Here is a 16,042-nt window from a genome sequence, read left to right as displayed (position 1 = left end):
GGATTGCTAGATACTTAGCCTCTCGTTACTCGGAGCTGCACACCACCGCTCGGCTTGCGGGAATCTTTATGATGTGATGACTGACGAATTATGCATCAGTGGGTTGGATCGATATATGGGCTTCTCTGACAATTGCCGTCTTCTCTTTGTTCGGGTGTTTCTTTTTTCTTCTCTTGTTTACTTGTCCGGTCTGCATGTTTTGGCGTTCCCCACCTCCGGTCTGCTGTCCATAGTGCATGAAGATACCCCCCGGCCTTGATCTCGAGCTCAGCTACGAGGTTGTGGAAGGAGTTTTCCTACTCTGGTCGTGGTGTGGCTTCGATTGTGTGTTCGGCTTCTGTCTATATTTATCCATCGCGCTCTCCTTGTGGTGTCCAGTGTGGCCCTTTGTGTATTTCTTTATATATGTCTATTGTTTTTTTCTGCGACAGTGGGGATTCATTTAGCAACCAGCTGCGGGTAAAGTGATGAATGTCAGAGATTCAATGCCTCCATTTCGTTGTAAGAGTGTAGAGCGCATGCTCATGACCATAGTCTCTTGTAGCCCACGGTAACTGGATAGTCAACATGAAGTAGATAACAACAGCACCATCATGACGTGTTTGATTCACACCAGTCCACTTCCCCAACAATAGCTACCCCGTAATCCTTAGTTCGTACTGTTTTAGAAGCAAGAAGAGTTGGGCCATGGAAGTTGTCGGACCCGATGACCTTGCAGTGACGTAGTGGCGGTCCCGCAGCCGATCCTCGCCGCGCACTCCGGCCGTAGCAGCATAGTAGCTTCGGTAGCTAACTATCTATCTGCACTTGCAGACAAAGTTAGCAGACAACACAGTATATGCGGGAAGTAGTGGAAATACAAACCTCTATACTAGTTGAAGCAATAGCATAGATCAGCTGATTCGCATAAGTAGGTACTGTAGAAAGATTGGGACGGAAGAAAAAAAGCCGAGCGCAAAGCACGATGCACCAACCCTGAGGAGAAGACCCCCAAAGACGTCATACCCTGTGACACTAAGCTAGCCACCATTACTTTCTCTGCCCAGCTACAACCAGAGGTTTCTTTTCCAACTTCATTCCATCTTACATTCTACATCTATAAGTACCTCTCTTGTGTCCGTGTACCAAATCCATCCCATTGAAATTGCATCCTCATTGTCTATATCTGTCTCATCTGAAGAAGTGATACATACATACACATACCAACCACCAACCACCACCACCAATAACAACTACTACTACATCCACCATGTCGAAGAACCCTACTGCCCTCTACCTCGGAATTGCTGCCCTCGGCGCCGGTGGCTATTACATGTACCGTGCTGGAGGTGATCCCAAGGTTGCAAAGGAGGAGGTGAAGCGTACGTTGATCTCTTCGTTTCATTGTTATCATGTGGGTGGATGATAGTTTGGCTAATGTTGAATGTGTAGATGACGCCCATCTTGCCCGTCTCAAGGCACCCACAGGCGATCAAGCCGAAAAGGCCGGTGAAAAGGCAGCGTATGAGACACGGTTGAATGTTGATGAGGCGGTACGTTTATACCTTTCCCTTCCTTCCCTTCCCTCGGTCTTCTTCCTTTCTTTGCATGCATTCTGTTATACCATAGTATAAGAGGATACTAATGATACATCGTTGTAGATCGACACCGCCAGCAAAGACACCAAGAATGGCATGAACCGTCTGGAGAAGATTGGTCGCGACACGACGGCTGAGCTGCGATCAGGCGCCGAGAAGTTGGAGGGCAAGGTGGAAGAGAAGACCGCTGAGGCGAAGGGAGCGGTGTCGGGTTGGTTTGGGGGGAAGAAATAATTTATCCAATCCCTGTTAAAAAACATGATGACGAGGAGGAAGAATGTGGTTATGGGAAGTGGATGGTAATGGGAAAATAGGAGCTTAGCTGGGCTGGGCTTGGCTTTATGATGGATGCTCTTTTATCATGCATCTTTCTTTTATAATTACTATTTCTGATAAGAATGACGAGTTTCTGTCTTGTCTTGTCTTGTCTTGACTGGCTATCTTGTGTATCTATGTGAACTAACTTACCTACCTACTTGACTTTGGGGTGATGGGGGATCGTGTGATGGTCATTGCCGGTGTTAATGAATGAATGATGCATTTGTCTGTCTACTATTCTTTACTTTCTTCCTTGACATTGCTGTCTGTATAAGATGGATGGATGGATGAATGGAAGGGCTTTTTTTTTTTTCTAGTGGGAAACGTAGTATGAGGAGGGAGTGAATGACTTAAGTAACATTAGATACGGAGTCGTTATAAGGTGACTGACTAGGTTAGCCCTCCACTAGATTAGCTAAGGTAGTATGAAAGTAGTGGAGAGAGGAGCAACGTTCTAGAGCATGCCTCTTTGTCCCCCCAATCTGCAACACTTTACCAGTGCGGGGGTAGTTACGGTAGTTATGCAGTTCTGCATTCCTCGGCCGATTATTGCTCTAGTGATGGACGACGAGCCAGTATCTACATCTATCCATCCCATTCATAGCTATCACATAGTTAGTGAGAAAATAACAAATTCTCCCAAGTAAATGCATGATGAAATCTCTTCTTTCTGCATTCATCCAAACCCATTACCTGTCCCCAAAGTCAAAGTCAATGTATCATTGACCCGCAGCCAAGTCCCAACTCTAAAAAAAAAACCAATTTTACCCTATCCGGCCAACACGCCAAAGACGCGACTTGATCGCGTCGCGCGCGTGAACTCCACCTAAAATCCACGCTACCCGCTGTTACCCATCCATCCATCCCTTAAAGAAAAAAGAATAATCATTCCCCATTCCCGTTTTAGTGGTTTTCCTCTTTTAACACTTATTATCTTCTTCCTACTCTTCCCCAGACTTCCCATACATACACTACTACTTCTATCCTATCTTATCTAAAGGGGTTACTTCTTAATAATTGCTTTATGATACACCAATAGGATTCCTATCCCTTAATATCCTCATTTTAATAGTCGGAAACCGCGATGCCGCGCACTTATTCCACAAGGCAGGCGGCCAGAGGGCTGCAACAGCAGCAGCAACCGGGTATCCAGAACTTCGCAAGAGCGACCAAGCCTGGCGTTGTAGCTCCTTCCTCCTTATCAGATATTAAGAAGCCTTCTACGACAACAACGACGACGAATGTCCCGGTCACTCCTTCCAAGAAACGCAAACTGGGTGAGATCGAAAACGTCGACTGTCGGAAGCCCCAGGAAGTCGAAAGCACGGATGCAGTCACACCTTCCAAAACTCTTCGATTGGGTGAATTGAGCTTGAATACGCCTCGGAGTGGACATTATGCGCGGTCTTCGGTGTCTGTGAGGAGAAGCGGCTCGGGTGCTACTACTGTTCCTGAGCAGCCGCCAAGTACCCCCACGAAGCGCGCAGGTGCTAGGAAGACAACAACAAAGCCAGCTCCTGTGAATCGTCGTCCAGCATGTGTGGAGGATTTTGTAAACCTGCATGCGGCGTTTCTGAAGGCTGTTGCGCTTCATGCTATGCATAATGGTGTTACTGCCCCTGCCGATCTGAGAGAACTGCTCCCTACCATTGAACGACTCTGGAAGAAGCGCAAGGTGGTAGTCAAGGATTTGCAACGACTTGTTTGGGTTTTGGACCAGGAGCCATCATCGACAGCGTTTCCCGGATATCGGATCGCGAATTATGGGCTGGGAAGGGTGTGTTTGGAGCGAGTTGTACGGGAGGATGAGGAGCGGACGAGCGAGAATGAATTGCAGGAGCGGTTTGAGCAGAGCGTGGATCTGCTCTGGGAGAAGGCATTGGATGCGGTGGATGGGGACGAATCAAGGGTGGATTTCGTCAACACGCTGGGCGTTGCGACGATCCATGAGTCGTTGACGCCGTTCACCACGTTCAGGAAGGGACAGCAGCGGTTGCAGGACTTGAAGGGCGGAGTGATCCGGTTGAAGACAGAGAAGTTGCGTGCTGATGGGAAGGATGATGCGCCAGAGAAACCGATCGATGCGGCGAGTTCGCGCCGGAAGGGGCTACTGGAGCGCATTAAGGACAAGCAGCTGCGACAGGCGAAGCTGCCGCCGCCGCCGTCGAAGCAGGAGTTGCTGAGGAGGGCAGCTGCGGAGCGCGTGGAGGAGGTTGCCGGGGTGTTGGCGCTGCTGAGACCGGCTGGGTATGTTGGAACCGGGGCGAAGGCCGTGATGGCTGCGCAACGGACGCCGTTTCGAATGGAGATGATTGCGCAGAACGTCCGAGATTCTGTGCGGAGTCCGATTTCCCAGCAGGAGGTGGAGATTTGTTTGGAGATTCTGGCTCGGGAGGATGTTGCTGGGGGGTGGGTGAACCTCGTCACGGTGAATCAGATGAAGTCTGTGGTTCTCAAGTCATGTGCGGATGTTCAGCCCAAGGAGATTGGAGCCAAGGTGGCCCAGTTGAAGCTTGGGTGGGAAGGGTCTGAGGCGCAGAAGACAATTGTCTCTGCTGCTTGATATGTCTACATTGGATACGGGTGCGTCTTTCGTTTGGATGTTTTGTTCGATACCTCATCCGGGTGGCCTGGTATGCCTCCGGCATTATGATTGCATTGTCAGCGATATGTAGCATTAAACATATGTATGTAATGATAGTATAAAAACAACCATTAAGCCTATGACTCTATTGCTTTCACTATTCAATATCCATGTCTAACCTACTCCGTCCTCATGTCCATACCTAAGGCAGCAGATTCCTTAATTAACCCGGCGCGCGGACGCGTATGCACGTGACCGCGTTTCCCGCAGCGCGTCGGCAGCCATACCTATCAACTAAGTATCCGCAGCTCAGCTTTAAGCCCATCCCCTCCAACGACCGACAAGTAGGCGCACAAGTCTCTTTCCTCGTTGGAGACAGACTAAAGCACCATGTCATCTCGACCAGATCTCAAGGTAAGCTCTACCTCCCTAAGGAATTCGAAAGACAGAAATTGGCTAACATGGAACTAATCGTACTGTCTAGGTGGACGACGAAGTCGGCTTCATCCGCTTCTACCGCTCCATTTCCTCCTCCTCTGACAACGACAACAACAACAATGAGACTATTCGAGTTTTCGACCGCGGAGACTGGTACTCTGCCCACGGCAAAGAAGCCGAATTCATCGCCCGCACCGTTTACAAAACCACCTCCGTGATCCGCAACCTCGGCCGCAGCGACACAGGCGGCCTACCCTCCGTGACGATGAGCGTGACTGTATTCCGCAACTTCCTGCGCGAGGCGCTATTCCGGCTTAATCGGCGAGTGGAGATCTGGGGCTCTGCCAGCGGGCGCGGCGGACAGTGGAAGCTCATCAAGCAGGCAAGCCCGGGAAATTTGCAGGATGTGGAAGAGGAATTGGGGAGTGTCGGTGGATTGAGTATTGAGACTGGGGCGCCGATTATTCTGGCTGTGAAGATATCTGCGAAGGCCGGAGAGGCCAGGAGTGTGGGGGTTTGTTTTGCGGATGCGAGTGTTAGGGAGTTGGGGGTGAGTGAGTTTCTGGATAATGATGTTTATTCGAATCTGGAGTCGTTGGTCATTCAGCTGGGGGTGAAGGAGTGTCTTGTGCAGCTGGATGCGGGGAGGAAGGATGTGGAGCTGGGGAAGGTGAGGAATATCATGGATAGTTGTGGGATTGCGGTGTCGGAGAGGCAGAGTGGTGATTTTGGGGTTAGGGATATCGAGCAGGATTTGACGAGGTTGTTGAGGGATGAGAGGTCTGCGGGGACACTGCCGCAGACTGAGTTGAAATTGGCCATGGGATCTGCGGCGGCACTGATCAAGTATCTGGGCGTTATGACGGATCCGTCCAATTTCGGTCAGTTTCGTCTGTATCAGCATGATCTTTCGCAGTTCATGAAGCTGGATGCGTCGGCGCTGAGGGCGTTGAATCTTATGCCGGGTCCGCGGGACGGATCTAAGTCGATGAGTCTGTTTGGGTTGCTGAATCATTGTAAGACGCCGGTGGGGAGCAGGTTGCTGGCGCAGTGGTTGAAGCAGCCGTTGATGGATAAGGTTGAGATCGAGAAGAGACAGCAGTTGGTGGAGTCGTTTGTGATGGATACGGAACTTCGGCAGACTATGCAGGAGGAGCATCTGCGCTCGATTCCGGATTTGTATCGCTTGGCGAAGCGGTTTCAGAGAAAGCAGGCGACATTGGAGGATGTCGTGCGTGTTTATCAGGTCGCCATTCGTCTGCCGGGCTTTGTTGCGTCGCTGGAGAATGTTATGGATGAGCAGTACCAGACGCCTCTGGAAGCGGAGTATACATCTAAGCTGCGCAGTCACTCGGACAACTTGGCGAAGCTGGAGGAGATGGTTGAGACGACAGTGGATCTGGATGCGTTGGAGAACCACGAGTTCATCATCAAGCCGGAGTTCGACGAGAGCTTGCGCATCATTCGCAAGAAACTTGATAAACTGCGTCACGATATGGACGTGGAACACCGTCGTGTGGGCCGGGACCTGGACCAAGAAGTCGAGAAGAAGCTGTTCATGGAGAATCACCGTGTGCATGGTTGGTGCTTCCGATTGACTCGCAACGAGGCGGGCTGTATCCGCAACAAAAGAGAGTACCAAGAGTGCTCGACTCAGAAGAACGGTGTCTACTTTACGACTTCAACAATGCAGGCGCTCCGTCGCGAGCACGACCAGCTGTCTTCCAACTACAATCGAACCCAGACTGGTCTGGTTAGCGAGGTTGTCGGTGTGGCTGCCTCCTACTGCCCTGTCCTGGAGCAGCTTGCTGGCGTTCTGGCTCATCTCGATGTCATAGTGAGCTTCGCGCACTGTGCTGTACATGCCCCTACACCATATGTTCGTCCCAAGATTCACCCGCGCGGTACTGGAAACACTATCCTGAAGGAGGCCCGGCATCCTTGTATGGAGATGCAGGATGACATCTCTTTCATCACCAACGACGTGTCTCTCGTTCGCGATGAGTCTTCCTTCCTGATCATTACCGGTCCCAACATGGGTGGTAAATCGACCCATATCCGGCAGATTGGCGTCATAGCGCTGATGGCCCAGACCGGCTGTTTCGTGCCATGCTCTGAGGCGGAGCTGACTATTTTCGACTGCATTCTTGCTCGTGTTGGTGCGAGCGACTCGCAGCTCAAGGGTGTGTCGACTTTCATGGCGGAGATGCTTGAAACCTCGAACATCCTCAAGTCCGCGACCTCGGAGTCCTTAATCATCATCGATGAACTTGGCCGCGGAACAAGTACGTACGACGGATTCGGTCTCGCATGGGCTATCTCGGAGCACATCGTCACTGAGATTCGCTGTTTCGGCCTGTTCGCAACCCACTTCCACGAATTGACGGCCCTGGCCGATCGGTACCCCAAGTCAGCCAAGAACCTACATGTAGTGGCTTTCATTGGTGACGGCACGGGCAATGAGGACAGCAAAGACTCAAAGCGAGATCAGGTTACGCTGCTATACCGCGTCGAGCCGGGCATCTGCGACCAGTCCTTTGGTATTCACGTCGCTGAATTGGTCCGCTTCCCGGAGAAGGTGGTCAACATGGCGCGACAGAAGGCGGACGAGCTCGAGGACTTCACTTCATCCGGAGCACAGGGACAAGAGTCGGAAATGTCACTGGACAAATACTCCCAGGAAGAGGTTGAAGAGGGCAGTGCTCTCCTCAAAGACATGTTGCTGAAATGGAAGGAAGCAATTGAGGCACCTGGCAAGGACCTGACAGTGGAAGAGAAGCGCCAGATCATGCGCGATCTTGTCAACAGTGATCCGAAATTGCAGGCGAACAAAGTGTTCCAGGGCATTAAAGCTTTGTAGTCATGGGTATAGGTTTCCTGCCATTTCGGATTTATAGCAGCTAGGAGTTCGGGATGGGATCATATGTATGTTTTCATGGGTCAATGGGTATCGGTATAGAAATAGTTCTTTATCTAAGTCTAGTTCAAAGCGCGCAATATAAAAGCATGCCTCATTTCTTCATCTGATGGTAGCATAGATGTATACGCAGTCACGTGTGACCGCGGAGATCTAGACGGGTTGCGGTCCGCATCTTTCCCATCGCCCACTCCGCACCTAGGACTTTCAGCTTGCCGGTGGATTCAGAAGCTCTCATTGTCTTTGATCTCCTCTTGTATGACTCGCCAGCCTGTTTTGTGCGATCGTCACTCTTTTTCGGCAATTCCGCTTCCACCTCCAGCCCTCTTCACTCCCCTCAGCAATGCGCGCAGACTGAAGCGACCACCCGCCGGACAGCTTGATTCATGCACCCCTTTTCCATCCTCACTCTCGGTATCTTCGTAGCGGGCTACATCACCGCGAGGTGGGACCTTGTTACTCGCCTGTACGAATTGGCTATATTCGCGTGGGATCACGGCGTTGTGGTATGCTTTCGTTCTGCTATTTGTTCCTACGCGCAATCGCGGTATCCGAACGACGACGGGCTAACTTCTTCTCTCGGCAATAGACACGGACAGCAAAGGGTTTCCTCCTTTTATCAGTATTCTTCTTTCTTCTTATTCTTCCTATCAACCATATAGCTGCGACTGAGGGTGAATTGGTATGCTATATCGCAGTGGCTGGCTTGCCGTGCTGTTGCGGAACGGCCATACAGCCATGAGTCCGGGATAATGCTAATATTCTTGATTAGCACCCTCGATACGTACACCTGGGCGTCTCCGCTCGCGAACAACTCCGCCGTCGAGGCTCCTTTTGATCGCGGTTGGAGGATGTCAATATGCTCATGAGCGATGGGTTGTTACGGGTATTTTGGCCATACGATCTTCCCCGATCATCGGCGCCAGGAGTGATTGTTGGGTGGCGGAATTCAGAGTTGGACTTTTTTGTTCTGACGGTCTTGGAAGATGTGGAGGTAATAATCTGGGATTTACGGCGTTCATGATGTGTGTGAGAGGCAGCTAACATCAATAGCCCCGGAATGTCGATAACGCCTTGCGGGCGGGGATACTCTTCCGCAATAGTCCCCATCCTATCGTGCGGATATTCGCTTTATGTGGACGCTCGGCTATGCATGTTCTAGGATCAACTAACTCGCCAGATCCGCCAACGGCCTTCAATCCGTCACATCTTTATGTTACTACAAGTACATCGGGCAAGGTCCCTCGGATCTTCTGCCCGCAGGAAACGAACCTCTCTGTCCAGGTTATCATGTTCCATCGGCCCCATCCGACCCGGATGGAGTATATGTCTCTGGAACCGATCTCTTTGGCATTGGGCGACAAGGTGTTCGGGTCAGATAAGTCGGATGCAGTGTCGGACAAGATCGATACTGAGGAGGAGTCGGACAAGGCTCAGGCCGGATTGCTGGTGGAGAAGTTGAAGCTTCACACGGTAGTCAAACATGTCCCGTCGTCTAAAGAACAGGCACTTCCCCTCATCATCAACCAGGTCAACTGCGCATATGAGATGGGAAAGCTTATGGAGAAGAATAGCCATTTGGTGGGCATCCGCATTAAGAGAAGCATGAGTGTGGGTGAGCGGGTTGTAGAATCTGCTACTACGCTGTGGGATCTCTTCGTCCTCGGGGTGTCCTATGTTTTCTGGCAATGGATCTGGCCTGTAATTACCCGCATATTTATTGTTGGGCTTGTTTTCCATCGCACGATTGCAGAGATTGTCCTGCAAATTCTGGAATGGCGCGCTCGACCTGATGCTGCTGCTCTGAAAGACATCTCTGCGACAGCCCAGCAGGTGGATATTCGACTCCAACAGTTCTGTTACTGGCCAATACAATATGTGAAACTACGCCAGAGGAAAGATAATTGGGAGAGTGTGACTACGAGTCATCCGGACTACATTCGCTTCTACAACAGCTTGTGGCTCGTCGCCAACGACGTGATTATTGGCATCGCACTGGGGTCATACATTATCGACAACGCCAATTGGGTGGCCTTTCAGATCAGTTATATCTTGACAGGTTATACAGTGGAAGGGCTACAGGGTACTATTTCCTGGCTCATGGACTGGCCGGCTGGTCTTAAGCTCAACAATGAACTCGCCGCGTTCTTGGGTGACCTTTTCTTGTGGGTCATCGAAAACTGGGCAGGTAAGCTTCAATCCTTCAGTCATTTTCACTGTTTGATATAGGCTGACCTTTAGAAGCTTGCATCGCCAATTTGCAACCCTACCTACCACATATCATATACGTCGTCGGCTGTTCCAGTTTCGCCGGGGCAAGCATGCCAATTGCCCTGTTTTCTGACCTCATATCTATCTTAACAGTGCATATCTATTCCTTCTATATCGCATCTGCACGGATCTTTAACTGGCAACTTACCATCATTATCTCTCTTTTCCATCTTTTCCGCGGCAAGAAGCGAAACGTGCTTCGCAACCGTATAGACTCATGCGATTACGATCTTGACCAACTACTTCTTGGAACCATCTTGTTCACCGTTCTATTCTTCCTCCTTCCCACCGTTATCGTCTTCTATCTCGCCTTCGCGAGTGCGCGGATGTTGATCATTTCGCTTAAGGCAGCGCTCGATACCTGCTTGGCCTTCTTGAACCACTTTCCACTTTTTGCATTGATGCTCAGAGTCAAGGACTCTCGGAGACTGCCAGGTGTGTTAATTCCTGTCCTCCTCGAAGGCTAAGTAGCTAATTACATGCTCAGGTGGAATACGTTTCGAACTTCGTGAAGAGCACGACAAATCCTCGACAAGCAAGTCGAGCGTCAGTGTGCCTTATATTCACCTTGAGGTTAGCAACCCTTCTCCCGTTAGTTAAGTCATCAAACACTAACCTGGACAGTCTATTCCTCTTACTCTCCGTGCCATGTTCGATCAGTACTTCCAACTGGGTCACCGCCTACGGAAACATTACCTCTCCCCACAGGTCATCTTCTGCCTAGTGACTGGCCGCTTTGTGCCTCCTATCCACCGTCGCAACCTGTACGGCATGCAGTACAGCATGCTTCCAGCGCGTCGGGCGAGCATGACCGAAGTATGGTCGATGCTGACGCAGCCTCGCAAGACCAGCAGTAGTAGCAGCAGCTCCTCGTCCATGGTTGGTGGCATGGGCACGGCCGCGAACGGGATCCTGAAGGTTCCAGGGGCGTTTGGGCAGGGCGAGTTGAGAAGGCGAGGGCATCGATAGTACATGATTCATGTCGCATTAAATAATATGATGTTAGTATATAATGTTGATACACGATATAGAGCAGTCAGATTGCAAAACCAAGTGTAAACTTTCAATGTACGCTTCATATGTAGTATAACCTAGCTAGATACAAGATTGCTCGATGCCACAATGTAAACTCCTGCCATGATAGCAAAAGCGTCTAATGAGATGCACCCAAACGCCAAAATGACATGTAATAATAATAATAATAATACAATCATAGACTCGTTCTTCGCTCGGACTTGCAATGCCCGATTGGAAGAGCCCGATACGGCACAAATATGAGACGAGATGGGTGCTTGCTCGGCGGGATTCGTGGGCCTTGTTGGCTGGCCCTATATAGTCGGAGGGGAGATGGTCATTAGAACCCACATCCCTAATGCAACGGATCATCTGAAAAAGAGAAGGACGAAGCGAAAGAGATCACAGTAAAGTTATGAACACGACGGATCAGCTTTTCCGCGTGTATTCAGCTTCGCCGTCCTTCATACTCTTGCGAGCATCATCGAGCATCGTGTCGATACCCCGTTCTTTCAGTGCGAGCTTTGAGACAAGGTTAGTAAGGGTAGCTAGCTGAAGAGCTGTGTTTGTCTGGGTCGTACATTCAGACAAGCCTTGTACTTCTTGAAAAGCTCCTCGCAATCATTGGAGGCGGTGTTGCCACGGAGGTATTCTGCGGACCTTTGGTGAGTTATACGCTTGCTTGAGGGATGGCATATGAGACTTACTTTCGCTGTACCATTTTAGGAAGCATGTATCGTATTTTCTAGTCATATTGTCAGTTGAGTTTGGGAAATGTGTTGAGGCGTGCTGGTGAACGAGTCGTACTCTTTAATATCATTGCACTCGGGGGCGATTGACGCTGACATCTTGGGTCAGATGTATTGGACAAATTCTTCCACGAATAACCAAAGGAGCGAGACAGATGGATCTATTTCTTGTCTATGACTAGATGTCGATATCCTCGAGTGCATGTAAATGAAACCTGCTTCTCTGTTGAGATCATCTTCATTGCACCTTATGTAATCCATCGTCGAGATCAACTCGTGATGATCACTAGTACAATTTAAGCAGGCGGTCAGCATCAACCGGCGCGACGATTTCTCCACCTCCGACTGCTTTTTTTTCTTATCCTGGAGAGACAAGTCCAGTTACCATTGCTGCTGCCAGAGTCCAACGGGTCTTGCTGTCTGGTCTCTGCTTCTCAACATGGATTCCGCAGCAGATTTTGGTTCGTTCCAGCAACAGGTGCAGTCGTCCCTGATGCAGGTGACGCGCACCGCCGGTCAACTTTCAGCCGAAGACCTCGATTTCCATCGCACCTCCAACGCGGAGGTTTCCGATTCTCTGGACGAGCAGAGCAGCCGACTCTTGTCGCTCACTTCGTCTATCTTGAAAGCCGCCACCGCCGGGACCGATGTATCCGCGCCGACCTTGGACGACGAAGATTCCCTCGAAGACAATTGGCGCGGCGTCGTGGATGTTATCGATGCGCTTCTGGAGAAGGCCGACGCGTGTTTGGATGAATTCACTGGAGTAATCAAGAAACTGAGCCCGTCGCAACAAGATCAAGCTGCCGCTGCCGCTGCGAAGGCTGCGAAGAAGCAACCCGCCAAATTCCCGACTATTTACGACTACGGCCCGTCGAAGATCCCTAAGCCGCAATTGCTGTTTGACCGCAAGGCCGACAATACCGATACTGCGCCCTTTAAGCCTTTGCTTAAGACGAAGCCACATGCCATCGTTCCATTGAAGGATTCGTTGAAATTGTCCGATTCCGCCGTCGGCTATGTCAATCCGTACGAGACGGAGATTCGTGCTGCGAAGTTCCCCGCTTCGTCGTACAATGTGTCGCCGCCTGTGGACTATCAGCCCTGGGAGTCGACGAAGGCGACATTCGTGGATACTCAAGAAGGTGTGAAGGAGATGCTGGAGGAGCTCAAGGCTGCGAAGGAGATTGCGATTGATTTGGAGCATCACGATGTGCACTCGTATCAGGGTCTTGTTTCTTTGATGCAGATCAGTACGCGGGATAAGGATTGGGTTGTTGATACGCTCAAGCCGTGGAGGGAGGAGCTGCAGGTTCTTAACGAAGTGTTTACGGATCCCAACATCCTCAAGGTGCTTCACGGATCCTCGATGGATATGATCTGGCTTCAGCGCGACTTGGGGCTGTATGTCGTTGGCATGTTCGATACATACCATGCTGCCTGCGCGTTGAACTACCCCAAACGCAGCTTGAAGTTCCTGCTGCAGAAGTTCGTCAATTTCGAAGCCGACAAACGTTACCAGATGGCCGACTGGCGCATTCGGCCAATCCCGGAAGGCATGTTCGATTACGCTCGCTCGGATACTCACTACCTCCTTCACATCTACGACCACCTGCGCAACGAACTTGTCGAAAACTCCTTACCCGACAACAATCTTATCGACTACGTCTTGGAGCAGTCTAAGAAGGAAGCCCTGCAAGTATACGAGCGCCCTGTTTATGATGCTGCTACTGGACAAGGACCGGGCGGTTGGTACGACCTTCTTTCTCGCAACTCGGTCGTGGTCAACAGGGAACAGTTTGCTGTGTTCAAAGCAGTACATCAGTGGCGCGATGAGGTTGCCAGAGAGGAAGACGAAGGCGTGCAGTGCGTTTTCCCGAAGCACGTTCTCTTCAGGGTCGCTCACACTATGCCACTCGACTTGGGTACCCTGTTCCGGACACTGTCGCCCGTGACACCAATTGTCCAGAACCGCGCTGTAGACCTCCTGAACGTCATCACGAAGGCGAAGGCTGAGGGTGCTGATGGCCCTGATTGGCGTGACGTGTATGTCAAGCCAACCAGGGGTACACCAGCCGCGCCGGCGACACAGGCAGTCGATATCTCATCCCCGCCTCCAGCAGAGGAGACCAATTTCCCCACTGCTTCCCGCTACGAGGTCTCTCAATTCTGGGGTTCCGTGCTGCAGTCGCAAGAACCTCCCACAGTTCCCGAATACTCCGCCATTGCCTCAGCCGAAGCTCTCCGTCTCTCCCTCCCTCTCCCGCCTATGCCTAAAACCGTCTCCGAAGCCCGCGAAAAACTCGCCCCCGCTCAGCCTCAAACCCCGAAACCGGCCACATCTGCTCCGGCCGTCAAGGAAGAAAAGAAAGAGGAGGACGAGAAGAAGTACTTCACGGTCAAGGAAATGGGCGGTCCACGTAAGCGCAAGGCCGCGCCCGCAGAGACGGTTGAGCAGTCCGCGTCATCGGAAATCGACGGCCCCACTACCGACGCCAGTTCCTCGTTGGACATTGAAGACAAGCCATCCAAGAAACAGCGCCGCAAGGAGAAGAAGAACAAGTCTGCAGCACAGCCCGAGACTGCCTCCAATGAGGACGGAGAGGAAGGAGAGGAAGAGGAGGAGGCCCCCTTCAACTACGAGTCCGCTGCCTCTGTGTTCAATGCCAACCCCAAGGCTACTTCGGGGCTCCCATCTAGGCGTCGTTATAACCCCTATGCTAAGGTGCTCGATGCCCCATCGGGAGTGCGTAAACAGAAACGCGAGACTGCCGGAAAAGCGTTTACGTTCCGGTGATGTGTTGAATGTGTGTGATGGGAGGGGGTGTTGTTTCCTGGTCAAAGGAATGGTGCGCAAAAGCATGGGCATGGACATAGTGTTTGTAAATGCATAGCGATACCCGGGTTAGAATTTAAGTTCAATTCAATTTTATCTAGTCCAGTTTATCCTAGTTTCGAAACTATCCAGGTCAATAGTCAATAGTAGTAATCAATAGCGTAGCTCAGCTCAGACCATTACCATACCAGAGCCACAGCCATCTCCTGCAGCATAACTAACCAACCACTTCCTGCCTACACACCAACCTACCAACCACTTACTTCTTCTCCTTCCTCTCCTTACCACCAGCCAAAGTCTTCTGCCTCTGTTTAACCATATACGAATACATCATAGGCGAACCTAAAACACATAACACACAATGCATTAGCACATTACCACCACCCTACACCATCCACCCATCAATATTCATAGGGGTGGGGAGAAAACAACTCACCAGGACCATAAAGACCCAAAAAGAAAACAAACAGCAGTTGAACAGGCAGGCTATTCGTAACGCGCAGCGCCTGGAACATGAGCCACCATTCACTTCCGATGCCGATGGGGTAGAGGATGAGGAAGAGGGAGTATCTTGGAGAACAATTAATTCATTTTATTTCATTGAATTTCATTTCTGTTGTGTATAGGAATTAAAGCAGAATGGAGTAACTATGGGAATGGATGGATGGATGGTACATACCTCAACCACCTCAAGAAACTCGGCACCGGAGCACCTGCACTCAGAACCGCGAAATAAGAATACCGGATTGCATCTGCGAATGACCATGCCAGCAGCATGTACTTGTATGCTGGAGAAGGGCTGGAGGTCTCAGGATAGGCGTAGTTGATGGCCCAGACTTGGACGCTGCGGGCGAAGATTTGGGTGAAGGTTGTGAAGATGGGGGAGCGGGTTAGGCCTGTACTTTTTTTTCATGTCAGAAATTGGGGTTTCTTAATGTTTTGAGAGATTGAGTAGAATATAGTAGAGAATTAGGATTCGGTAGCGAGGCTTCACTTACCTAGTTTAGCATGAAGAATCTCGAGAATAGCGATTGTTTGGGTCCATCTTGTCCAGGGTTCGAGGGTAGCGTAGGTTGTTTGGGGGGATTGGAAGGGGAAGAGGGCAATTGATGAGAAGATGTAGAGCCAGAGGAGGGCGTTGATGGTGTTGTAGGTTACTAGGTAGGTTGTCCTGAGGGAGGGCATTTTGTGTTGAATCTACTACAGTACTAGGGTGGATGGTGTAGAAGATGGGTGGTGGTGGTGATGACGAGAAGCAGTGCAGAGATCGGAGGAAATACAACTCCGTTAAGGTGGGAAATTGGCATGTGATTGCGGCTGAAAGCATAGCTGCGGGTA

The 16,042-nt window shown here is 50.7% G+C and overlaps 6 protein-coding genes across 6 annotated transcripts; 4 read left to right on the top strand and 2 right to left on the bottom strand.

Annotated features, from left to right (window-relative positions):
* Window positions 1-840: 840 nt before the first annotated feature.
* On the top strand, window positions 841-2,128 carry ASPBRDRAFT_43371 (uncharacterized protein). Its single transcript, XM_067624981.1, has 3 exons — window positions 841-1,361; window positions 1,432-1,532; window positions 1,641-2,128. The coding sequence occupies exons 1-3, from the start codon at window positions 1,250-1,252 to the stop codon at window positions 1,809-1,811; spliced, it is 384 nt and encodes a 127-aa protein (XP_067479230.1). The 5' UTR covers window positions 841-1,249; the 3' UTR covers window positions 1,812-2,128.
* Window positions 2,129-2,593: 465 nt separating this feature from the next.
* On the top strand, window positions 2,594-4,635 carry ASPBRDRAFT_43370 (DNA replication factor Cdt1 C-terminal domain-containing protein). The gene has a single exon (XM_067624980.1). The coding sequence runs from the start codon at window positions 2,980-2,982 to the stop codon at window positions 4,456-4,458; it is 1,479 nt and encodes a 492-aa protein (XP_067479229.1). The 5' UTR covers window positions 2,594-2,979; the 3' UTR covers window positions 4,459-4,635.
* A 234-nt stretch (window positions 4,636-4,869) lies between these two features.
* Window positions 4,870-11,074, top strand: ASPBRDRAFT_55229 (mismatch repair ATPase MSH2; the record flags this gene model as incomplete). The annotated part of the gene is made up of 8 exons (XM_067627363.1): window positions 4,870-4,893; window positions 4,964-7,776; window positions 8,176-8,248; window positions 8,685-8,828; window positions 8,888-10,022; window positions 10,199-10,540; window positions 10,593-10,678; window positions 10,730-11,074. The coding sequence occupies 8 exons, from the start codon at window positions 4,870-4,872 to the stop codon at window positions 11,072-11,074; spliced, it is 4,962 nt and encodes a 1,653-aa protein (XP_067479228.1).
* Window positions 11,075-11,150: 76 nt separating this feature from the next.
* On the bottom strand, window positions 11,151-12,086 carry ASPBRDRAFT_43367 (uncharacterized protein). Its single transcript, XM_067624979.1, has 4 exons — window positions 11,927-12,086; window positions 11,827-11,864; window positions 11,701-11,771; window positions 11,151-11,641 (listed from the first exon to the last, which is right to left on the bottom strand). The coding sequence occupies exons 1-4, from the start codon at window positions 11,965-11,967 to the stop codon at window positions 11,549-11,551; spliced, it is 243 nt and encodes an 80-aa protein (XP_067479227.1). The 5' UTR covers window positions 11,968-12,086; the 3' UTR covers window positions 11,151-11,548.
* A 162-nt stretch (window positions 12,087-12,248) lies between these two features.
* On the top strand, window positions 12,249-15,162 carry ASPBRDRAFT_43366 (exosome nuclease subunit RRP6). Its single transcript, XM_067624978.1, has 2 exons — window positions 12,249-15,046; window positions 15,141-15,162. Exon 1 carries the CDS (start codon window positions 12,308-12,310, stop codon window positions 14,663-14,665), a length of 2,358 nt encoding a protein of 785 aa, XP_067479226.1. The 5' UTR covers window positions 12,249-12,307; the 3' UTR covers window positions 14,666-15,046; window positions 15,141-15,162.
* ASPBRDRAFT_196103 (putative membrane protein) lies at window positions 14,964-15,889 on the bottom strand (the record flags this gene model as incomplete). Its single annotated transcript, XM_067620937.1, has 4 exons — window positions 14,964-15,046; window positions 15,141-15,274; window positions 15,384-15,600; window positions 15,703-15,889. 4 exons carry the CDS (start codon window positions 15,887-15,889, stop codon window positions 14,964-14,966), a joined length of 621 nt encoding a protein of 206 aa, XP_067479225.1.
* Between the last annotated feature and the right edge of the window lie 153 nt (window positions 15,890-16,042).

The sequence above is a fragment of the Aspergillus brasiliensis genome (genome assembly GCF_001889945.1).
Source record: "Aspergillus brasiliensis CBS 101740 unplaced genomic scaffold ASPBRscaffold_6, whole genome shotgun sequence".
NCBI classification, from domain to species: Eukaryota; Fungi; Ascomycota; class Eurotiomycetes; order Eurotiales; family Aspergillaceae; genus Aspergillus; species Aspergillus brasiliensis.
This window is presented reverse-complemented; position numbering and strand designations above follow the sequence as displayed.